A 24,050-nucleotide genomic window follows, 5' to 3' on the forward strand; every position below is an offset into this window, starting at 1 on the left:
AATCCCTACTCTTTGTTTCCTGTCTGCCAACCACTTCTCTATCCATGTCAGCACTCTACCCCCAATACCATGTGCCCTAATGTTCCCCACTAATCTCCTATGAGGGATCTTATCAAATGCTTTCTGAAAGTCCAGGTACACTACATCTGCTGGCTCTCCCTTGTCCATTTTCCTAGTTATATCTTCAAAAAATTCCAGAAGATTAGTCAAGCATGATTTCCCCTTCGTAAATCCATGCTGACTCGGACCGATCCTGTTACTGCTATCCAAATATGCGGCTATCTCATCTTTAATAATTGACTCCAGCATTTTCCCCGCCACCGATGTCAGGCTAACTGGTCTATAATTCCGTTTTCTCTCTCCTGCCTTTCTTAAAAAGTGGGATAACATTAGCTACCCTCCAATCCCCAGGAACTGATCCTGAGTCTATAGAACATTGGAAAATTATCACCAATGCATCCACGATTTCTAGAGCCACTTCCTTAAGTACCCTGGGATGCAGACCATCAGCCCCTGGGGATTTATCAGCCTTCAGTCCCATCAGTCATTTCCTGCCTAATGTGGATTTCCTTCAGTTCCTCCGTCACCCCAGATCCTCTGGTCAAGACCCTTCCTCAGACCTCTCAAAATTAAACCTTGGCAACCGGGAGATCAGGTAGGTCCAGGAGGACTGTCCCACAGTTAAATGAATGAATACGTTTATTGGCCAAGTATGTTCACATACAAGGAATTTGCCTTGGTGCTCCGCCCGCAAGTCTCCCTTGTTGATTGGGACGACAGATGGCACAATGGGCTAAGTGTTCGGCTGGCAACCGGCAGGTAGCCGGTTCGAATCCCGCTTGGAGTGCATATTGTCGTTGTGTCCTTGGGCAAGACACTTCACCCACCTTTGCCTGTGTGTGAATGTGTGTGAGTGATTGGTGGTGGTCGGAGGGGCCGTAGGCGCAGATTGGCAGCCACGCTTCCGTCAGTCTGCCCCAGGGCAGCTGTTGCTACAGAAGTAGCTTACCACCACCGAGTGTGACTGAGGAGTGAATGAATAATGCGATGTAAAGCGCCTTGAGTATTAGAAAGGCGCTATATAAATCCCATCCATTATTATTATTATTGATAGGATTGGGAGGATGCTGGCCAAATGGGACTAGCTTAGACACGGCATCTTGGTGTGGATGATTGAGTTTCCGTATTCTATGATCACGACTCTAAATGCGGCCTAATCAAAGTCCTATGAGGCTGTAACACAATCTCCTGACTCTTATACTCAATGCTCAATGCACGCAAACCCTGCGCCTTTTTTACCACTGTTTGTTTAGTTGAGAGATAAATCGTGGGAACAGGCCCATCGGCCCACTGAGTCCTCGTTCACCATCGATCACCCGTTCACAAGTTCAACGTTATCACACTTCTGCATCCCCACAGACTAGGGGCTATTTAACCTACAAACACGCACGTCTTGGGAATGTGGGAGGAAAGCGCAGAGAACCACACGCGGTCACAGGGAGAACGTACACACTCCACACAGGCAGCACCCAAGGATTGAATCTCTGGTGCGGTGAGCATGTTGCTGCTCCACCGTGCCACCCCTGTTGTGCCACTTCCTGGGAGTTATGGACTTGGACCCAAGATCCCCATACATCAATGCTGTTAAAGGCTCAGGGCATTAACTGTATACGCCGCTCCCCGGACAGTCGAACACCCAAAGTGCAACACCTCACACACCCCCTTCCCAGTTGTAAACAGTATCTGCCACCTCACCGCCCACTCTTGTAACGAGATCCATCTCCCATGGTGGCGCAGCGGTAGAGTTGGTGCATTGCAATGCTTTCAGCACCAAAGCCCTGGGGTCGATCCAGCCTACGGGTGCTGTCTGTACAGAGTTTATAGGTTCTACTCGTGTGGGCTTTCCCGAGATCGTCGGTTTCCTCCCACACGCCAAAGACATGCAGGTATGTAGGTTAATTGACCTGGTCCCTAGTGTGTGCGGGCCAGTGCTAATGTGCCAACCCTGAGGGCTATGATTAATGACCTGTACTTCTTGATTAGTACGGGTGTCAAGGGTTAAGGGGAGAAGGCAGGAGAATGGGGGGGAAGAAGAGATAGATCAGCCATGATTGAATGGCGGAATAGACTTGATGGGCCAAATGGCCTGATTCTGCTCCTATCACACGACCTTATGAATAAATTGCACAGATTCACCTCCCCCCCCCCCACCACTGACTTCAGAAATGTCTCCTAATTTCCTTTCTAAAGATACGTCCTTTAATTCTGAGGCTGTGCCCTCTGGTCCTAGACTCTCCCACCAGTGGAAATGTCCTCTCCACATCCACTCGATCCAGGCCTTTCACTATTGGGTCAGTTTCAATGAGGTTCCCCCCCCTCATCCTTATAAACTCCGGCGAGCACAGGCCCAATGCTGTCAAACAGATAGTGGACAGCAACTGCATTGTCCAGCTGGTCTTTATTTCAGCATTATAAACACAGGAATATAAAACTGTCCTTCATCCGTATATCTGATGCATGGTCCAAATTGCTGGGCCTAGTTCGAGTGCAGGACCTGAGAGTCAAGAATAGTAGAGCCAGTCCTGGCCCCAAAGTATCTGTGTGTCTCAGGCCCCATCTGACAGTCCAGGGGCCCCATCCGACAGTCCAGGGGCCCCATCCAACAGTCCAAGGGCCCCATCCGAAGCAGCTGAGTCTGGGGACCAAGGGAACGGATATAGACACAAAATGCTGGAGTAACTCAGCGGGACAGGCAGTATCTCTGGAGAGAAGGAATGGGTGACGTTTCGGGTCGAGACCTTTCCTCAGACTGATGTCAGGGGAGTGGGCGGTACAGAGATAAAATGTTGTCGGAGACAGTAAGACTGGTCGGAGAACTGGGAAGGGGGAAATGGAGAGAGAGGGAAAGCAATGGCGACTTGTACTTAGAGAAGTCAATGTTCATACCACTGGGGTGTAAGCTGCCCCAAGCGAAATATGAGATGCAGTTCCTCCAATTTGCGCTAGGGCTCACTCTGACAATGGAGGAGGCCCAGGACAGAAAGGTCAGTGTGGGAATGGGAGGGGGAGTTCAAGTGTTAAGCAACTGGGAGATCAGGTAGGTTTAGGCGGACTGGGCGGAGGTGTTCAGCGAAACTATCGCCGAGCCTGCGCTTGGTCTCGCTGATATACAGGGGGATTGAGGGAGCTGTGTGTCCAGAGGTCTGGCCCTGGGATATACATGATCAGTACGGGTGTCAGGGGTTAGGGGTAGAAGGCAGGAGAATGGGGTTAGGGAGAGATAGATCAACCATGATTGAATGGAGGAGTAAACTTGATGGGCCGAATGGCCTAATTCTGCCCCTATCACATGACATGGTATCCATGCACCCTGCGACCCCCTCCTGAGCAACGGGGTGCAGGGGGATCAGAGGGAGTGTTCCGTGCCCGAATATTGCCCTGAGTGTTTCGGGAGCAAGTGGCCTCCGTTTAAGCAAGAAAGCCTGTCCTGGCCTCGAACGGCCATTTTGGGGCCCGTGTCTCCAGGTGAGGGATGTGTTCCAGTGCAGATGTCTCTGGGGTGCATGGGCGGCAGGTAGTCCAGTCCAGTCTCCGGCAGGCGATGTCCATGGGGGGGGGGGGGGGGAGACACCTCATGTCACCCCACAGCTGAGGATACCGGACCTGGTGTGCCGGGTGGTTGTGGCCCCTTCACTCGGACCGGCCGGTAAAGGTGCAGATGTCCAATGGGGTCCTCTTCAGTCCGTACGGAGACTGCAAGCCACACACCCTGGTGATGGAGCCCCTGTTAACTGGGACCCCGGGCCCTCCCGCTCGGGCTGAGCCTCCATGGTGGTCCCTGAACTTCCAATGGGTTGATGAGCCCCTGACGGACTGGGCCTCCACTGATGTTCCTCAGAGGCCACACTCGGGCCTGGTCTCTGCCAATGGTCTCTCAGGGGCCCTCACCCAGGCAGGTGGGTGGGCGGAGGCACCTCTGTTCCCTGAGAGGCCCTTGTCACTGGGGCCGGCCGTCAGTCCGGATGTTCACTGGGGTTGTCATCACTCGGGCCGGGGCTCCAATGGGTCGGCGGGCTCCTCACGGTCCAGGGGGCGGACGATGAAGGTGCTTCTGTCCCCGGGGCCCTCCTCACCCGGGCCTGCTGGTGGTGTGGACGCTCCCCGGGGCTGTGATCACTTGGGCCGGGCCTCCTCTGGGTCTATGGGCCCTTCAAGGGCCGGGCCTCCTCACTGGTGTGGACGCTCCCCGGGGGCCCAGGCCCCTCTTCACTGGTGTGGACGCTCCCCAGGCCCCTCTTCACTGGTGTGGACGCTCCCCAGGCCCCTCTTCACTCGGGCCTGCCGGCGGTGTGGATGTTCCTGGGGGCTGTTATCACTTGGGCCGGGCCTGCTGTGGGTGGGTCGGTGGGCCCCTCATGGGCCAGGCCTCATAACTGGGGCCTCCTCTGGGTCGGTGGGCCCCTCAAGGGCCAAGCTCCTCCTCACCGGTGTGGACGTTCCCTGAGCCCCTCTTCACTCAGGCCTGCTGGCGGTGTGGATGTTCCTGGGGCTGTGATCACTTGGGCCGGGCCTCCTCACTGGGGCCCCTCATGGGCCAGGCCTCCTCACTGGGGCCCCTCAAGGGCCGGGCCTCCTCACTGGTGTGGACGCTCCCCGGGGGCCCCTCAAGGGCTGGGCCTCCTCACTGGTGTGGACGCTCCCCTGGGCCCCGGATCACTTGGGCCTGCCGGTGGTGTGGACGCTCCACGGGGGCCTCACTGGTGTGGACGCTCCCTTGTGGGCCCAGGCCCCTCTTCACTGGTGCGGACGCTCCCTGGGGGCCCCTCAAGTGCTAGGCCTCCTCACTGGGGCCCCTCAAGGGCCGGTGGGCCTCCTCACTGGTGTGGACGCTCCCCACTGGGCCCCCAGGCCCCTCTTCACTCGGGCCTCCTCTGGGTCGGTGTGGACGCTCCCCGTGGGCCCAGGCCCCTCGTCACTGGTGTGGACGCTGCCCGTGGGCCCCGGGCCCCTTTTCACTCGGGCCTGCCGGCAGTGTGGATGTTCCCCGGGGCCCCAGGCCTCCTCTTCACTCGGGCCGGGCCTCCTCACTGGTGTGGACGCTCCCCGTGGGCCCGGGACCCTCTTCACTCGGGCCGGGCCTGCTCTGGGTGGGTCGGTGGGCCCCTCAAGGGCTAAGCCTCCTCAATGGGGCCCCTCCTCACTGGTGTGGACGCTCCCCGTGGGCCCCAGGCCTCCTCCTCACTCGGGCCTAGAGGTGGGCCCCAGGCCTCCTCTTCACTCGGGCCTAGAGCCGAAGGTCCGCCTCGCCACCTCTACGATAGCGCCGAGCAGCAGCAGCCAGAGCGGGGCCAGGACCCAACACAGCGGCAGCTCGGCCAGGCGCTGCAGGCGGGCGGCCAGGGCCAGCAGGAAGGCCAGTTGCAGCAGCAGCGCGCACAGGCCTAGTGCCCGGCGCCTCAGGCCTGCCCGCTCCGCCTGGGCCTCGGCCCCCGCCCCGGCCGCCGCCGCCTTGCAGCGACCCGCCAGCCGGGCCAACAACAACGCCAGCAGCGCCGCGTCCAGTAGCCAGAGCGGCACGAAGACCAGGAACCAGCTCCAGCCCAGCGTCTCCTCCATCTTCAGCACCAGCACGATGAGGAAGAGCAGGCCGAGCAGCCAGGTCAGCAGCACCCGCTGCGCCAGCGACATCCTCCAAAACCCAGGCCCAGGCTTCGGCCTGCCAGCTAGGCCGCACTGGGCGTCGCCATGGAAACCCCTCCCCGGCCGGAAGTCAGGGGTGCGGTTTGATTGGCTGCCGGGCCTGTGGGCGGGTCCTGAGCGGGAGGGCCGGTTGTGATTGGTGGTTCCGGGCTCGGCGGTGGCCGCTGATTGGCGGTCCGCGTATGGGCATGGTGATTGGCTGCCGGGCATGTGGGCGGGTCCTGAGCGGGAGGGCCAGTTGTGATTGGCGGGTGCGGGCTTGGCTGTCCGCGTATGGGCGGGGTGATTGGCTGCCGGGCCTGTGGGCGGGTCCTGCGCGGCAGTGCCAGTTGTGATTGGTGGTTACGGGCCTGTGGGCGGGCCCTGAGCAGCAATGCCAGTTGTGATTGGTGGTTGCGGGCTTGGCGGTCCGCGTATGTGCGGGGTGATTGGCTGCCGGGCCTGTGGGCGGGTCCTGAGCGGGAGGGCCAGTTGTGATTGGCGGTCCGCGTATGGGAGGGGTGATTGGCTGCCGGGCCCTGTGGGCGGGAGGGCCGCTTGTGATTGATTGGTGGTTGCGGGCAGGGCGGACGGCGCTGATTGGTGTATGTGCGGAGGGCCCGGTGGGAGCAGGGCGTTGATTGGCGGCTCCCTTGTGGGTTGGGGCACGATGATTGGCCGCCCTGGGGGGGGGGGCGGAGGGTGGGCGGGGCCTGTGTTGCCCGGTGGGGAGTGAGCACTGATCATCGGATTGGCGGGGACTGCGGGTTGTGCGCTGTTGCTCTGGGTGGGGGGGGCGTGACGCGTTGATTGACGGGGTGGAGGGGGGAGGGGTGGTCCCCGGTGATGTGGGCGTGTCCAGGTGATTGGCGGAATGTGGGCGGGTCCACGGCTGTGAGCGTGTTCAGTGATTGGTGGGCTGCGGGTTGTGGGCGTGTCCACAGCTGCGAGCGTGTTCAGTGATTGGCGGGCTGCGAGTTGTGGGCGGGCCCAGGACGAGTGAGTGTGTTCAGTGATTGGCTGGCTGCGGGTTGTGGGCGTGTCCAGGGCAGGGAGTGGCGACCCGGGGAGGGGAGGCGGGGCGCAGTCTCGGTGATTGACGGACGGGCTGCGGGTTGTGGGCGTGTCCACGGCTGCGAGCGTGTTCAGTGATTGGTGGGCCGCGGGTTGTGGGCGTGTCCAGGGCGGGGCGTGACGACGCGGGTGGGGCGGGGCGGTGCGTGGCACTGGGTGATTGACGGACGTGCTGCGGGTTGTGGGCGTGTCCACGGCTGCGAGCGTGTTCGGTGATTGGCGGGCGGCGGGATGTGGGCGGGTCCGGGGCGGGTGAGCGTGTTCAGTGATTGGCGGGCGGCGAGTTGTGGGCGGGTCCAGGGCGGGTGAGCGTGTCCCGTGATTGGCGGGCTGCGGGTTGTGGGCGTTTCCCCACCCCGTGGTGTGGGGGCGTGTCCCGGGCGGGCTGCGCGCGCAAGCGGTCCGGGGCGGCTCCCGGCGGGCAGTGCGCGGGCGGGCGGGCAGGCAGGGATGGCGGAAGGTTCTGGAAAGCGGCGGATTAAAGTGACGGTGAAGACGCCCAAGGACCGCGAGGAGTTCGCGGTGGACGAGGAGGCGTCTGTGCGGGAGGTGAGCGGGGCGGGGCTGGGCTGTGGCTGGCGGGGGGGGGCCCAGGCTGGGGGGGGGGGGGTGTGAGGGGGATGAGGAGCAGAGGGTGAGGCCCAACACCACACCTCACCTCCCTCTCTGATTCCTCACCCCCTGGATCTAACCCCCCCCCCCACAAACCTCCACCCCCCCCCCTGATCGCCCTCTCACCCCCTGGATCTAACCCCCCCCCCCCCACAACCTCCACTCCCCACAACCTCCACTCCCCCCCCTGATCGCCCTCTCACCCCCTGGATCTAACCCCCCCCCCCCCCACAACCTCCACCCCCCCCCCCCTGATCGCCCCCCACCCCCTGGATCTAACCCCCCCCCCCCCACAACCTCCACTCCCCACAACCTCCACTCCCCCCCCCTGATCGCCCTCTCACCCCCTGGATCTAACCCCCCCCCCACACAACCTCCACTCCCCCCCCCCTGATCGCCCTCTCACCCCCTGGATCTAACCCCCCAAACTCTCTCCCCCTCCCCACTGTAGCCTCCCCCTGCTCTGATTGCCTCACCCTCACCCTCCAGATCCTAACCCCCCCCCCCCAACCTCCACTCCCCCAGATCTCTCTCCCCCCCCCCCCACCCCAGATCGCCCCCCACCCCCTTAACCATTCTCTCCCCTCCCCCCCCCCTGATCGCCCTCTCACCCCCTGGATCTAACCCCCCCCCCAACCACTGCTCTCTCCCCCTCCCCAATGTAACCTCTCTACCCCCTCTCCCCCTGCTCTGATTGCCTCACCCTCACCCTCCAGATCCTAACCCCCCCCAACAACCTCAACTCCCCCCCCCCTGATCATCCCCCACCACCTTAACCACTCTCTTCTCCCCCCCAACCTCCACTCCCCCAAATCTCTCTCCCCCCCCCCCCCTGATCGCCCCCCCCACCCCCTTAACCATTCTCTCCCCTCCCCCCCCTGATCGCCCCCTCACCCCCTGGATCTAACCCCCACAACCTCCACTCCCCCCCCCCCCCTGATCGCCCTCTCACCCCCTGGATCTAACCCCCCCCCAACCACTGCTCTCTCCCCCTCCCCAATGTAACCTCTCTACCCCCTCTCCCCCTGCTCTGATTGCCTCACCCTCACCCTCCAGATCCTAACCCCCCTCCCACAACCTCCACTCCCCCCCCCCTGATCGCCCCCTCACCCCCTGGATCTAACCCCCCAAACTCTCTCCCCCTCCCCACTGTAACCACCCCCTGCTCTGATTGCCTCACCCTCCAGATCCTAACCCCCCCCCCCCCACACACAACCTCCACTCCCCGCAGATCTCCATTCCCCCCCCCTTGATCGCCCCCTCACCCCCTGGTTCTAACCCCCCCAAAACACTGCTCTCTCCCCCTCCCCGCTGTAGTCTCTCAACCCCCTCTCCCCCCTGCTCTGATTGCCTCATCCTCACCCTCCAGATCCTAACCCCCCCCCCACAACCTCCACTCCCCCCCCCTTGATCATCCCCCACCACCTTAACCACTCTCTTCTCCCCCCCAACCTTCACCCCCCTAATCTCTCTTCCCCTCCCCCCTGATTGCACCCCACCCCCTTAACCACTCTCTCCTCCAACCCAACCTCCACTCCAACCTCCACTCCCCCCCCCCCCGCCGATCGCCCCCTCACACCCTGGATCTAACCCCCCCCCCCCCAAACCACTGCTCCCTCCCCCTCCCTGCTGTAACCTCTCTACCCCCTCTCCCCCTGCTCTGATTGCCTCACCCTCACCCTCCAGATCCTAACTCCCCCCTCTACTCCCCCCCCCCTGATTGCCCCCCACCCCCTTAACCACTCTCTTCTCCCCCCCAACCTTCACCCCCCTAATCTCCACTCCCCCCCCTGATCGCCCCCTCACCCCCTGGATCTAACCCCCCAAACCACTGCTCCCTCCCCTCCCCAATGTAACCTCTCTACCCCCTCTCCCCCTCCCCACTGTAACCTCCCCCTGCTCTGATTGCCTCACCCTCACCCTCCAGATCCTAACCCCCCCCACACACAACCTCCACTCCCCCCCTGATCTCCCCCTCACCCCCTTAACCACTCTCTCCTCCACTCCCCCAGATCTCTCCCCCCCCCCAGATCGCCCCCACCCCCTTAACCACTCTCTCATCCCCCACCGATCGCCCCCCCACCCCCTTAACCACTCTCTCCTCCCCGCCAATCTCTACTCCCCCAGATCTCTTTCCCCCACCCCCTGATTGCCCCCCACCCTCTTAACCACTCTCTCCTCCCCCCCCCCCAACCTCCACTCCCCCAGATCTCTCCCCCCCACCCCAGATCGCCCCCACCCCCTTAACCACTCTCCCCCTCCCCCACCCCGTCATGATTTTACCTCCCCCTCCAGATCTCTTTCACCTCTCCCCATTAATTCCACCCCCCCCCCGGACTTCCCTCCATTCCCCCTGCCCTGATTCCCCCATTCTCCCCCTCTAGATCTCTTGCCCAATCATTGCCATGAGTGTGCTTTGGTCACTGTGTCGCCGCATGTCCGTGTGTGTACGACTGCAATGGAGGCAACGTAATGGGGAGATTTGTCAAACTGGATTGCGATGTCCAAGCGCTTGGTGTTTAGGAAGAGCCTGTGATGAATTCCCACGCGTTTCCAGTGGCTGCAATGGGGTTCATTTTACCCCACTAAGTGGTACCATACGGCAACCTTCCCCGTCTCTGTGAATATCTGGAGTTGGGACACTGAGCTAATGAGTCAAGTTCTCCCTTTTCCCATCAGGCATATGATCTGAATGGTGGCCGATTAGGAAAAGGGGAGATGCAACGAGACCTGGGTGTCATGGTACACCAGTCATTGAAAGTAGGCATGCAGGTGCAGCAGGCAGTGAAGAAAGCGAATGGTATGTTAGCATTCATAGCAAAAGGATTTGAGTATAAGAGCAGGGAGGTTATACTGCAGTTGTACAGGGTCTTGGTGAGACCACACCTGGAGTATTGCGTACAGTTTTGGTCTCCTAATCTGAAGAAAGACATTCTTGCCATAGAGGGAGTACAGAGAAGGTTCATCAGACTGATTCCTGGGATGTCAGGACTTTCATATGAAGAAAGGCTGGATAGACTCGGCTTGTACTCGCTAGAATTTAGAAGATTGAGGGGGGATCTTATAGAAACTTACAAAATTCTTAAGGGGTTGGACAGGCTAGATGCAGGAAGATTATTCCCGATGTTGGGGAAGTCCAGAACTAGGGGTCACAGTTTAAGGATAAGAGGGAAGTCTTTTAGGACCGAGATGAGAAAATCATTTTTTACACAGAGAGTGATGAATCTGTGGAATTCTCTGCCACAGAAGGTAGTTGAGGCCAGTTCATTGGCTATATTTAAGAGGGAGTTAGATGTGGCCCTTGTGGCTAAAGGGATCAGGGGGTATGGAGAGAAGGCAGGTACAGAATACTGAGTTGGATGATCAGCCATGATCTTATTGAATGGCAGTGCAGGCTCGAAGGGCCGAATGGCCTCTACTCCTGCACCTATTTTCTATGTTTCTATGTTTTCCCATCAGGCAAAAAATACAAATACACACACCTCCAGATTCAGCAACAATTTCTTCCCAGCTGTTATCAGGCAACTGAACCATCCTACCACAACCAGTGAGATGAACTACTATCTACCTCTGGTCACCCTGGATCAGAATTTGCTGGGTTTACCTTGCACTAAATGTTATTCCCTTGTACTGTAATACACTGTATTGCCTGATTGTAATCATGTATTCTACGTCTGCTGACTGAATAGCACGCAACAAAAGATTTTCATTGTACGCCGGTACACGTGACAATAAAATAAACTGAAACTGAAGTTCAGTTCTGGCTAAAAAAAGCCTCAAAGTGCTGGAGTCACTCGGCGGCTCAGGTAGCAAATCTGGAAAACGAGGTTAAGTGACATTTTGAATCCGGGCCCTTCTTTAGATTATAGAAGAATAATGTCCTGAAACGTCACCTATCCATGTTCTCCACAGATGCTGCCTGCCCCACTGAGTTACTCCAGCACTCTGTGAAACGTCACCTATCCATGTTCTCCACAGATGCTGCCTGCCCCACTGAGTTACTCCAGCACTCTGTGAAACGTCACCTATCCATGTTCTCCACAGATGCTGCCTGACCACTGAGTTACTCCAGCACTCTGTGAAACGTCACCTATCCATGTTCTCCACAGATGCTGCCTGCCCCACTGAGTTACTCCAGCACTCTGTGAAACGTCACCTATCCATGTTCTCCACAGATGCTGCCTGACCCGCTGAGTTACTCCAGCACTCTGTGAAACGTCACCTATCCATGTTCTCCACAGATGCTGCCTGACCCACTGAGTTACTCCAGCACTTTGTGAAACGTCACCTATCCATGTTCTCCACAGATGCTGCCTGACCCGTTGAGTTACTCCAGCACTCTGTCAGTTCCTCATTTCTTCCATTCCTGTCTTATGGGCAACAGGACAGTAGTGTTCAAGTTCAAGTTCAAGTTCAAGTGAGTTTATTGTCATGTGTCCCTGTATAGGACAATGAAATTCTTGCTTTGCTTAAGCACACAGAAAATAGTAGGCATTTACTACAAACAGATAAATGTGTCCATATACCATGATATAAATATATACACACATGAATAAATAAACTGGTAGTGCAAATAACAGAAAGTGGTTGGTAATAATCAGAGTTTTGTCCGAGCCAGGTTTAATAGCCTGATGGCTGAGGGGAAGTAACTATTCCTGAACCTGGTTGTTGCAGTCTTCAGGCTCCTGTACCTTCTACCTGAAGGTAGCAGGGAGATGAGTGTGTGGCCAGGATGGTGTGGGTCTTTGATGATACTGCCAGCCTTTTTGAGGCAGCGACTGCGATAGATCCCCTCGATGGAAGGAAGGTCAGAGCCGATGATGGACTGGGCAGTGTTTACTACTTTTTGTAGTCTTTTCCTCTCCAGGGCACTCAAATTGCCGAACCAAGCCACGATGCAACCGGTCAGCATGCTCTCGACTGTGCACCTGTAGAAGTTAGAGAGAGTCTTCCTTGACAATCCGACTCTCCGTAATCTTCTCAGAAAGTAGAGGCGCTGATGTGCTTTTTTGATGATTGCATTAGTGTTCTCGGACCAGGAAAGATCTTCAGAGATGTGCACGCCCAGGAATTTGAAGCTCTTGACCCTTTCAACCATCGACCCGTTGATATAAATGGGGCTGTGGGTCCCCCTCCTACTCCTTCCAAAGTCCACAATGAGTTCCTTGGTTTTGCTGGTGTTGAGGGCCAGGTTATTGCGCTGGCACCATATGGACAGTTGCTCGACCTCTCTTCTGTACTCTGACTCATCCCCATCAGTGATACGCCCCACAATAGTGGTGTCGTCAGCGAACTTGATGATGGAGTTCGCACTGTGGTTCGCTACGCAGTCATGGGTATAGAGTGAGTACAGCAGGGGGCTAAGCACGCAGCCTTGAGGTGCTCCCGTGCTGATTGTTATTGAGGCTGACACATTTCCACCAATACGAACAGACTGTGGTCTGTGGACGAGGAAGTCAAGGATCCAGTTGCAGAGGGATGCGCAGAGACCCAGTTCTGCGAGTTTGGTAACCAGTTTGGAGGGGATGATTGTGTTAAATGCCGAGCTGTAATCAATGAATAACAGCCTGACATATGAGTTTTTGTTGTCCAAGTGGTCCAGTGCGGAGTGGAGGGCCAGCGAGATCGCATCCACCGTTGATCTGTTGTGGCGGTATGCGAACTGCAGTGGGTCCAGGTTTTTGTCGATGTAGGAGTTGATTTGCTCCATGATCAACCTCTCAAAGCACTTCATCACCACCGGCGTTAGTGCCACTGGTCGATAGTCATTGAGGCATGTCACCTTACTCTTCTTGGGCACCAGTATAATTGATGCCCTTTTAAAGCAGGTGGGGACCTCAGACCTCAGAAGTGAGAGGTTGAAAATGTCCGTAAAAACTCCCGCCAGTTGGTCCGCACAGGTTTTTAGAACACGACCGGGTATACCATCAGGACCAGGTGCTTTTCGGGGGTTCACCCCCCTGAAGGATTTCCTGACATCGGCCTCTGTGACTGAGACTGAAATGCCATCGCAGCGAATGGGGGATCGGGAAGGCACATCAGTATTTTCCCTGTCAAAGCGTGCGTAAAACGCATTGAGCTCGTCAGGGAGTGATGTTACAGTGGGCAGTGTGATGATCATCCCTGTTTTGCTCACTGTACTCGCTGCTGGAGATTCAATCTCACTGGAGACAGCCACTTTGATCAGGCCCATTGTACTGAAGGAGGGTCTCGACCCGAAACGTCACCCATTGCTTCTCTCAAGAGACGCTGCCTGTCCCGCTGAGTTACTCCAGCTTTTGGTGTCTATCTTTGGTTGAAACCAGCATCGGCAGTTCCTTCCTACCCATTATCCTGTTGTCCTGGTATGTCTGATTGTCTGCAGCATGTTTTCACCAAGCTCACAGCCTACAGTGGCCTGTTTCCTTTATCATCGTTAGTTTTTGGCATATCTTTCATTCATTTATTCGATGTCTCCCAATATCACTGTCTATATCTCTTGTTTCACTTTCCCCTGACTCTCAGTCTGAAGAAAAGTCTCGACCCGAAACGCCACCCATTCCTTCTCTCCAGAGATGCTGTCTGACCCGCTGAGTTACTTCAGCTTTTTGTCTATCCATGGTATCATTACCTTTGTCCAAATCTACTTGCCTTTATTAGCCTTCATATTATCTCCATGACTTTGTCTTCATCTAATAGAGTCTTGTTTCGTGCAGGATTGGAAATGGCATTAGTGATCTTTTTACTTTATTTCCTGCAAGGATTCTTAATTATAATTTGGGGCTGAAGGGTGATCTTATAGAGGTGCACAAAATCATGAGAGGTATAGATGGGGTGAATGCACAGTCTTTGATCCAGGCTAGGGGAATCAAGAACCAGAGGACATAGGTTTAAGGTGAGAGGGGGAAAGATTTAAGAGGAAACTGAGGGACAACTTCACACAGACGGTTGTAGGTGTATGGGACAAGCTGCCTGAGGAGTTAGTTAAGGCAGAGACTATAACAACATTTAAAGGACACTTGTATTGGTACATGGATAGTTTAGAGGAATACGGGCCATATGCGGGCAGGTGAGAATAGTGTAGGCATGGGCAAATTGGGCGGAAGGGCCTGTTTCTGTGTTTCAGGACTCCATAACTATGATTGTATGACTAATTATAATGTAGGGCTACACCTAGTTGTATTCCCCAGTTTAAGTAGTTCTAGTTGGCTCCTGTTTCAGGGAAGGTAGAGTTTAGTGCTCTGTCTCTGTTATATTAGGAGGTTAGCGATGGGGAGTGTGAGGAGGTGAGGGCATTAGGATTGTAAGCTTTAGGTAAGGAGGGGCGAGTGATGTGAGGGTTAGGATTAAGGTTGAAGAATCACTCTTGTCTTTGATTCATTGAAGTGTAGATTGCAAACAGCACATCCAAAGCAAGGTATAGGATATAAACACAAGACTGGTGGCATTCTCAGCTGGACAAGCAGTGCCTATGGATGGAAAACCAGTGCTAATAACTTGAGTCTTTCATTTGTTGTTGACTGGGGCTCGTTTCTGTCGACATACTCACTCGGCTGTTGTGGGTGCTGGATTTGGTTTAAATATTATATTTCCCACCTTTTAAAGACTTCTCCAGAAGCGCACCCCCCCCATTTCCCTCCCTCCTATCCTCCTAACCTTCACCTTCCCACCCCTGTCTCATAATCATCTGCACCCCTTCTTCTTTCTCCATCTGAAGATTGAAAGCACGCACCACCAGACTCGGGAACAGCTTCTTCCCCTCTGTTATCAGGCTCCCGAACGGCCTGTCCATACACTAGAGTACTTGTCTGATTCACCTCTACCTCTTTGTGGACATTGGACTTTGTCTCTGGCTCTGGGAAAGAGTAATAATAATAATAATAATGGATGGGATTTATATAGCGCCTTTCTAATACTCAAGGCGCTTTACATCGCATTATTCATTCACTCCTCGGTCACACTCGGTGGTGGTAAGCTACTTCTGTAGCCACAGCTGCCTGGGGCAGACTGACGGAAGCGTGGCTGCCATTCTGCGCCTACGGCCCCTCCGACCACCACCAATCATTCACACACATTCACACACAGGCAAAGGTGGGTGAAGTGTCTTGCCCAAGGACACAACGACAGTATGCACTCCCAAGAGTGCAGAATATTGTCGCACTACAATGCTGGGCACTATATTCTGCACTCCGTATCTTCCCATTTGCTCTCGGAAAGAATTGCAGATGCTGGTTTAAATCGAAGATAGACACAAAATGCTGGAGTAACTCAGCGGGACAGGCAGCATCACTGGAAAGAAGGAATGGGTGACGTTTTGGGTCGAGACCGTTCTTCAGACTCCAAAGATGTACAAGGCTTGTAGGTTAATTGGCTTTGGTAAAAAAAATGTAAATTGTTCCTAGTGTGTAGGATAGTGTTAGTGTACAAGGTGATCGCTACATGATGCAGACTCGGTTTCCACGCTGTATCTCTAAACTTTAAAGTAAAGACCAGAGGGCATAGCTTTAAGGCAAAGTTTAAAGGAGATGTGCGGGACAAGTTTTTATTTGCAATGAGGATGGTGGGTGCCTTGAACGTGCTGCCGTGGGTGGAGGCAGCTACGACTGTGGCGTTTAGAGGCTTTTAGATTGGCACATGGATATACAAGGAATGGAGGGATATGGATCACGTCAAGGCAGAGGAGATTAGTATAATTTGGCAACATGTTAGATATGGGCATTGTGGACCTGTTCCTGCACTGTCGTGTTCTGATGTTCTAATTAAACACTAAGGCAATACATTCTTAGATTGGAAACTCCATCACACTGTGAAGGGAAAGGACTGCCTAGGAAACCCATGAATGTGGTGGATGGAAAGAGCCAGCAGTCTGCTGATCTTGTGGCATTTGTCAGCGGCTCGAGTAGCTGAAGTGTTGCCCCACTGAGAAGGAGAAGCTAGCACGGACAGGAGTGTTTAGTATAGTGCCTCCATCTCGCAGTGCACTATCCTGTCCAGGCTCACCTCTGGCAACACAGTGGCGTAGCAGTACAGTTGCCAAACCGCGCCAGACACCCGGGTTCCATCCTGACTAAGGGTGCCGTGTGTACGGAGTTTGTACGTTCTCCCCGTGACCTGCGTGGGTTTTCTCCGTGAGCTCCGGTTTCCTCCCACACTCCAAAGACGTGCAGGTTTGTAGGTTAATTTGGCTTCTGTAAATTGTCCCAAGTGTGCAGGTTAGTGTTAGTATACAGGGTGATCGCTGGACAACGTGGACTGGGTGGACTAAAGGGCCTGTTTCCACGCTGTATCTCTAAAACCAAAACTAACAAAACACTTCACCAGAGTGTTCAAATAAATGGAGTGGGTGATTGTCAGTGGAGTAGGAGGCAGGAGAGCAACCTCTGTGAGTATCTGGGCTGTACAAGGGAGGAGGGTGTCATACAGCACGGAAACAGGCCCTTCAGCCCAACTCCTCCATGCTGACCAAGTACCGGTGAGCAATTGTGATGAGTGAGTGCTTCTGTGACTCTGGCCATGATGTCAAGGATGGCATCTTGACTCCCTGGTGCAATGGGCAAGATTAAAATGGGAGGAAGAGGGTGAGGGGCAAAATGTTACGGTCTTGGTTGACAGAAAGATGAGGTCCTGCAGTGAGACTTTGGGGAGCTGATGGGCCTGTCCCACTTATGCCACTCTTTGGGCGACTGCCAGGGACTAGTTTTAATGGAATTCACCTACAACACCTGAGGAAAACCAACGACAGCAAAAATTGTTGCCACTGTCACCAAAAATGTTTCAACTTGTTGAATTTGTGGCAGTCACCAGTAATCGCCCAAAAAATCGCCTGTGGGACAGACCCATAAAAACCCAGCAAGACCTCATTGGATTACTCACAGTGTCATGGAAGTCCTAAATGTAAGGGGCTTTAAAATAGAACAAGTGAATGTTTGACTGCAAGAAAATCTTAGAGTTTGCTGTAGAGCTACAGTGTGGGAACAGGCCCATCGGCCCCAAGACCAGTGATCCCTGCACAATAACAGTATCCTACACACACGAGGGACAATTTACAATTTTACCATAGCCAATTAACCTGAGGAAAGATTGAAAAGACTAGGCTTGTATTCACTCGAGTTTAGAAGGATGAGGGGGGTCTTATAGAAACATATAAAATTATAAAAGGACTGGACAAGCTAGATGCAGGAAAAATGTTTTCAATGTTGGGCGAGTCCAGAACCAAGGGCTACAGTCTTAGAATAAAGGGGAGGCCATTTAAGACTGAGGTGAGAAAAAACTTTTCCACCCAGAGAGTTGTGAATTTGTGGAATTCCCTGCCACAGAGGGCAGTGGAGACTGGATGGATTTAAGAGAGAGTTAGATAGAGCTCTAGGGGCTAGTGGAATCAAGGGATATGGGGAGAAGGTAGGCGCGGCTTATTGATTAGGGACGATCAGCCATGATCACAATGAATGGCGGTGCTGGTTCGAAGGGCCGAATGGCCTCCTGCACCTATTTTCTATGTTTCTAACCTACAAACCTGAACATCTTTGGAGTGTGGGAGGAAACCCACGCAGGGCACGGGAAAAACGTACAAACTCCGTGCAGATATCACCCGTAGCCAAGATTGAACCCGAAGCTCTAGCGCTGTAAGGCAGCAACTCTACCCCTGTGCCACCTCAGAAAATTCTGAGACTTTGAGACAGTACAACTTGAACAGGTTACATCGCAACTGAACCAGGACTAGTATTCTCCAGGATGTTTTGGAGTCTTTAAACTAGCTAGTCAGTGTAATGTTAGTAAGAGAGAAACAATGCTGGTACTGGAAGTTAGCAAGGTAGTATCCATAACTTGGGGAGGTGGAGGAAATGTTTAAAGGGTTTAATTTGAAGGCATGATGTTTAAAGGCACTTTGTTGCCTTTCCCAAAGCCTGACTGTCATATGTTTCAATATTCAGGTCCACGGCCGATTATGTGGCAACTGGTGGCCAGGCACCTCCTATAAGCCAGACACAATTATGAGAGTGTACTTGAATTAACCCCCCCCCCCCCCCCCCGTAGTCCTGAACATGTGGTATGTAGGCCGGGTGAGGTGGCCAATCTGGATAAGGTTCTGTCCCCATTCAGGCAAGTCAACCGATATTTGAAGTTGGATGCTTGTAAATTACAAGTTGGAACAAGTCCAGATTAGCTTATTATAGACCAGGGGTTGCAGATACTGGAATCAAAAGCAAAACACAATGTTGGAGTAACTCAATGGGTCAGGAAGCATCTGTGGAGGGAATGGCCAGGCAATGTTTTGGGTCAGGATCCTTCTTGAGATGGAGGGAGAGGGATTGGTTGGTTAACGTGTGTATTTGTGTGCCTGTGCAGGATAAACTGCTACAGTTTGCAGTATTGTCATGAGGTTAGATTCATGCATTAGAATCCCATTTACCTGGATGAGAATTCCTAGTTGCGATATTACAGGTTTAGTTTAGAGATACAGCATGGAAACAAGCCCTTTGGCCCACCGAGTGGGGTTGTTACGGTAATATTGTCTACAGTGTAAAGTGTAATGTGTTTTACAGGCCAGAACACGTATGGTCGGGGACTTCAATGAACAGTCAATCCCGAAACATTACTAATCCAAGTTCTCTTTCTCTGTAATATATTTCCCCGTAAGTCTGCAGGCCAGGATAGAGTGAATGTGGAGAGGATGTTTCCACTAGTGAGAGAGTCTAGGACCAAAGGGCACAGCCTCAGAATAAAAGGACGTACCTTTAGAAAGAAGAGAAGGCAGAGGGAGTGGAGGCCAAGTCAATGGATATGTTTAAGGTGGAGATTGATGTGTTCTTGATTAGTTAGTGTGTCAGGGGTTATGGGGAGCAGCAAGAAGAATGTAGTTGAGAGGGAAAGATAGATAATAATAACCACACTATATTAACCAAGTATGTTTTGTAACATACGAGGAATTTGATTTGCCATACAGTCACACTAATAAAAAGCAACAAATACATTTTAACACAAACATCCACCACAGTGACTCCTCCACATTCCTCACTGTGATGGAAGGCGAAAAAAAAGTTCAATCTCTTCCCTTCTTTGTCCTCTCGAAGTCGAGGTCCTCGAGCCTTCTGTTGTCGGGACGATCTTGGCTTTTGTAGCCGGCCGTGTCCGGGCGATCAAGCTCCCGCATCGGGGGGGATCTCAGCTCAGATTAGGCATGATTGAATGGCGGAGTAGACTCGATGGGCCGAATGGCCTAATTCTGCCCCAAGAACTTGTGTATTTGGGCAGTATGAAACTAGAGGCTGCAAGAATCGCTTATAAATCCAGAGCAATACATTGAGTGGGGAGAGTGAGTGTGAGGATGAATGGTGTAGATAGGTTTAAGTGGAATCTAGAGAATGCATGTGGCAGAAGGAATAGATGTGCACATGAATTTTAATAGCTGTAGGCTGAGGAATATGAATGTTACGGCATAAATCTCCTGCTTTTTGCTGTCAGTTAATGTAAGACGGGAAAGGGTATACAGAAGATTTGTGAGGATGCTGCCAGGACCAGAGGGTGTGAGCTATAGAGAAAGGTTGAGTGGGCTGGGTCTCTATTCCTTGGAGTGCAGGAGGATGAGGCGTGATCTTAAAGAGGTGTACAAAATCATGAAAGGAATAGATCGGGTAGATACAGAGTTGCCCAGAGTAGGTGAATCGAGGACCAGTGGACATAGGTTTAAGGTGAAGAGAAAAAGACTTAATAGGAATCTGAGGGGTAACATTTTTGCACAAAGGGTGGTGGGTGCATGGAACAAACTGACAGAGGAGCTAGTTCAGGTAGGGACTATCCCAACATTTAAGAAACAGTTAGACATGGATAGGACAGGTTTGGAGGTCCTGGACCTTGAGTACAACATTGTGACCGTAAGGTCAAAAGGACATAAGTGATAGGGGCAGAGTTAGGCCATTCGGCCCATCAAGTCTACTCCGCCATTCAATCATGGCTGATCTATCCTTCCTAACCCCATTCTCCTGCCTTCTCCCCATAACCTCTGACACCAGTACTAATCAAGAATCTATCTATCTCTGCCTTAAATATATCCACTGACTTGACCATGATTGAATGGCGGAGTAGACTTGATGGGCCGAATGGCCTAACTCTACTCTGATCACTTATGTCCTTATGACCTTGTTGTACTCATCCCCTACGCACCAGAGATTTGGGAACCAGGGCACCACTTCAGTGTGGCATTAAGGGGTGCTACTCAAGTTGGAGGTGCTCCCCTTTAAACTGAGGCCCCATCTCTCTTCTGCCTTGGTTGGAGAAGTTAACCGAGTACCATTTGCAAGAGTGGGCGTTCTTCCTGTTGTCCCAGCCAATGTTTCTGCTTCTAAAAACATCACTTGAAAAGAGGCTTTTAGTCACATTGCCCTGAAAAATATTAGCTACAGCAATTCTGACGTTGGCCGCTGTAATTCATTAGTACCTTGGGAGCTGTAGGAATCCACATTTTTCTGAGAATCGGGCGGGTGGGTGTGTGGTCACAGCAGACTGGTCGTATACTTCGACACACCTGTATGTTGGCAGAGCCAAACTAATCATGGAACAGAGACCAATACAGAACAGAAATAGACCCTCAGCCCACAATGTCCAGACTGATTACGATGCCCAGTTAAACTAATCTCCTCTGTCTGCATCTGACCCATATCCCTCCACTCCCCGCATATTCATGTGCCTATCCAAAAGCTGCTTCAATTCCACCACCCTTGGCAGTGCGTTCCAGGCACTTGCCACTCTGTGGAAACAAAACTTGCCCCGCACATCTCCTATAACCTTTGCCCCGCTCACCTTGACACAGTGAGTTTAGTGTGGCACAGCGGTAGAGTTGCTGCCTTACAGCGTCAGAGACCCAGGTTACAGGTGCTGTCTGTATGGAGTTTGTATGTTGTCCCCGTGACCTGCGTGGGTTTTCTCCGGGATCTTCGGTTTCCTCCCACACTCCAAAGACGGGCAGGTTTGTAGGTTAATTGGTTTGGTATAATTGTAAATTGTCCCCAGTGTGTGTGTGTGTGTGTTGGTGTGCGGGGATCGCTAGTTGGATTGCTGGTTGATGTGGACTCGATGATCCAAAGGGTCTATTTCCACGCTGTATCTCTAAACTAAACTGTGCCTATGTCTTTGACATTGCCACCCTGGGAAAGAGGTTCTGCCTGTCTACCCTATCTGTGCCAAAGACCCGACCAAAACTGGTTGGGTTTCTGCCAAGGACCAAGTGAAAGGTCTTCAGATCAACCACATGTAAGATGGAGGTGTAGAGAGCACGGCCATTCACAGCTGATGCAACCAGAGAATTGGAAACTTGAAGTGTCAGCAGGCATGGGAGGTGCCAGGGTCATGAGAGGGAAGAGACTGAACCAGGAGCTATAGCATGGAGTCAAGACAGGAGGAAATGTTTCGTGGGGCAACAACAGGCTGAATCATGTCCTCCTGTAAGGTCTCGACCAAAAAAGTTGACATTCCCCCTCCCACGGATGCTATTTGACCCGCTGAGACTCTCCATGAGCAAGTGAGCTGCTCCTGATTCCAGCATCTTTATTCTCATGTGTCTTTCTGAAGCAGTGGTTCTGCCCGGACTGCTGTTTGGGGATGTCGGGCGAGATGATGAAGCGGGTTTTGCAGAGCCTGAAACGGTGCGTGGTTGGCAGCCGGGAGGAGTTGGTGAGAGGGAGACAATGGTCTGACGTTCGCTCGTTGGATCATAGAGTGGAGGAAGGCACGAGGATGTGTCTCGAGACCTGTGGCTTGTTTTCTTGTGAGGTAGAGGACAATTTAGTTTAGAAATATGCCCTTGGGCCCACTAAGACCGCACTAACCAGCGATCCGCGCACACTCATTATCCGACACACACAAGGGACAATTTACAAATTATAACCAAAGCCAATTAACCTATAAACCTGCACATCTTTGGATTGTGGGAGGAAACCGGAGCACCCGGAGAAACTTCATGCAGGTCACGGGTACAAACTCCGTACAGACAGCACCCGTAGTCAGGATCGAACCCGGGTCTCTGGCCCTGTGAGGCAGCAGCTCTACCACTGCATCACCATGCCGCAGTTAGCCAGAGCACAACCTTTGTCAGCAGGTTTGATACCAGGATTGGTTCTTCGTGAACAAAATGCTGCCAGATCAAAAGAGCAGAGGTAAGGATCATGGAACGCTCACGTTGGCCAATGTCCCACCAGCAGTGAACAATGACCAGAAGGAGGGAGAATGCCAATTGTTTGCGTGAACCTGCGATCGTGCGTGGGTCTGAGTAGTGGAGGGTGGAATTTGCAGTTGAAATCCATGTAAAACTAATTGAAATTGAAGACGTTAAGGAAAAATGTATCGCGAACTTTGGTTGAAAAATAAACGTATGAAAGCGAGATAGGAAACAAATGACTGAGGCTGAGCCTGGTAAAAGACACGGCCACAAGTCCCACTGGAGAGCGGAGGAGAATGTCACTGCTGGCCTCCCTGGGAGAAAAAGTCAATACAATGATAATAGCAAGAAAACGCTGCCGATGCTGAAATGAGTGACAGAGATTGCTGTTGCCTGCCCGCTAGGACAGCCTCTGTGTTTAATTACTGATGTAAATGGTAAAACACAGTCTTCCTTTTCCATGCCCTCTGCCTGCCTGGACCTAGACGTGACAATTCAGCCACACCAAGCATGTTGACGCAGCGGTACAGTTGCTGCCTCACAGCGCCAGAGACCTGGGTTCGATCCTGACTCCGGGTGCTGTCTGTACATTCTCCCCGTGACCTGCGTGGGTTTTCTCCGAGATCTTTGGTTTCCTCCCACACTCCTAAGACGTACAGGTTTGTAGGTTAATTGGCTCAGTATACTTGAAAATTTGTCCGTAGTATGCTAATGTGCAGGGATCGCTGGTCGGTGCGGGCTTGGTGGACGAATGCCCTGTTTCTGCGCTGTATCTCTAAATTAAACTAATCCAAATGTGCCTGATAGATTCCCTGAGCCGCCTTTCTCTTCCTTTCTCTTTGCCCTGACCTGACCAAAGTAGACCCCCCTGACAAAGAGCGGAGGCCACTGGTAGCCAAGCCAGCTGGATGGTGACATTTGCATTTGTCTATGGATCTGCAATGGTTTCTGCTTCAGTCGGTCTAACTTGCTCTCCGCCATGGTGTAGATATGTTGGAGTCCTGGTGATCATTAAAATGCTAGGATCGATACCTCTCCTGAACTAGACTTGAAAGTGACCATGTGAAATTCCTTCTCTCTAACTGGGTTGCAGCATAGCTTGGTTTGGGAACAGCTCTGCCCAAGTCCAAAAAGGAATTACAGAGAGTTGTGGCTGTAGCCCAGTCCCTGTCTCAGTCCAGACTCCCCACCATTGATGTAGGAAGGATCTACAGATTTACACCGAAGATGGATACTCCAGCATTTTGTGTCTATCCCCATCATTGATTCTGTCTTCACTTCATGCTACCTCGGAAAAGCAGTCAACTGAATCAAAGACTTGTCCTATCCCCCTTATTCCTCCTCCTCCTCCTCCTCCCTGCTCAGGTTCTGCAAAAGGTACAGAAGCTTGAAAGCGCACACCACCAGACTTGTGAACAGTTTCTTCCACTGTTATTAGGCTTCCAAACGGTGCTTCCATAAGCTAGAGTCCTGTCTGATTCACCTCTACCCCATTGTGGGCATTGGACATTGTCTCTGGAACTGATGTTGAGTACTATATTCTGCACTCTGCACC

At 53.1% G+C, this 24,050-nt stretch overlaps 2 protein-coding genes across 7 annotated transcripts in view; one reads left to right on the top strand and one right to left on the bottom strand.

Moving 5' to 3' along the window:
• Positions 1 to 4,432: 4,432 nt before the first annotated feature.
• LOC116969994 (transmembrane protein 60-like) lies at positions 4,433 to 5,754 on the bottom strand. Of its 4 annotated transcripts, none has more exons than XM_033016744.1 (3): positions 5,212 to 5,754; positions 4,977 to 5,080; positions 4,433 to 4,445 (listed from the first exon to the last, which is right to left on the bottom strand). In XM_033016744.1, the coding sequence occupies exon 1, from the start codon at positions 5,686 to 5,688 to the stop codon at positions 5,275 to 5,277; it is 414 nt and encodes a 137-aa protein (XP_032872635.1). In that variant the 5' UTR covers positions 5,689 to 5,754; the 3' UTR covers positions 4,433 to 4,445; positions 4,977 to 5,080; positions 5,212 to 5,274. The 4 variants fall into 4 exon arrangements, with proteins under 4 accessions (XP_032872635.1, XP_032872634.1, XP_032872631.1 ...); XM_033016743.1 differs by having other exon boundaries at positions 4,977 to 5,029; positions 5,202 to 5,754; XM_033016740.1 differs by having other exon boundaries at positions 5,202 to 5,754.
• Positions 5,755 to 7,146: 1,392 nt separating this feature from the next.
• ubqln4 (ubiquilin 4) overlaps positions 7,147 to 24,050 on the top strand; it is a 36,061-nt gene continuing 19,157 nt past the window's right edge. For 2 of the 3 annotated variants that reach the window (XM_033016746.1, XM_033016747.1), the window contains exon 1: positions 7,157 to 7,302. In XM_033016746.1, the coding sequence (XP_032872637.1) occupies positions 7,204 to 7,302 (99 nt within the window). In that variant the 5' untranslated portion in view covers positions 7,157 to 7,203. Of the gene's footprint in view, positions 7,303 to 24,050 lie in introns of all 3 variants that reach the window. The other variant, XM_033016745.1, reaches the window with a different exon arrangement.

This window comes from Amblyraja radiata, unplaced genomic scaffold (genome assembly GCF_010909765.2).
Source record: "Amblyraja radiata isolate CabotCenter1 unplaced genomic scaffold, sAmbRad1.1.pri scaffold_468_ctg1, whole genome shotgun sequence".
Taxonomy (NCBI): domain Eukaryota; kingdom Metazoa; phylum Chordata; class Chondrichthyes; order Rajiformes; family Rajidae; genus Amblyraja; species Amblyraja radiata.

Coding starts and splice junctions, on each gene's coding strand:
- LOC116969994 (XM_033016744.1), bottom strand. CDS start 5,688: ATGTCGCTGGCGCAGCGGGTGCTGCTGACCTGGCTGCTCGGCCTGCTC.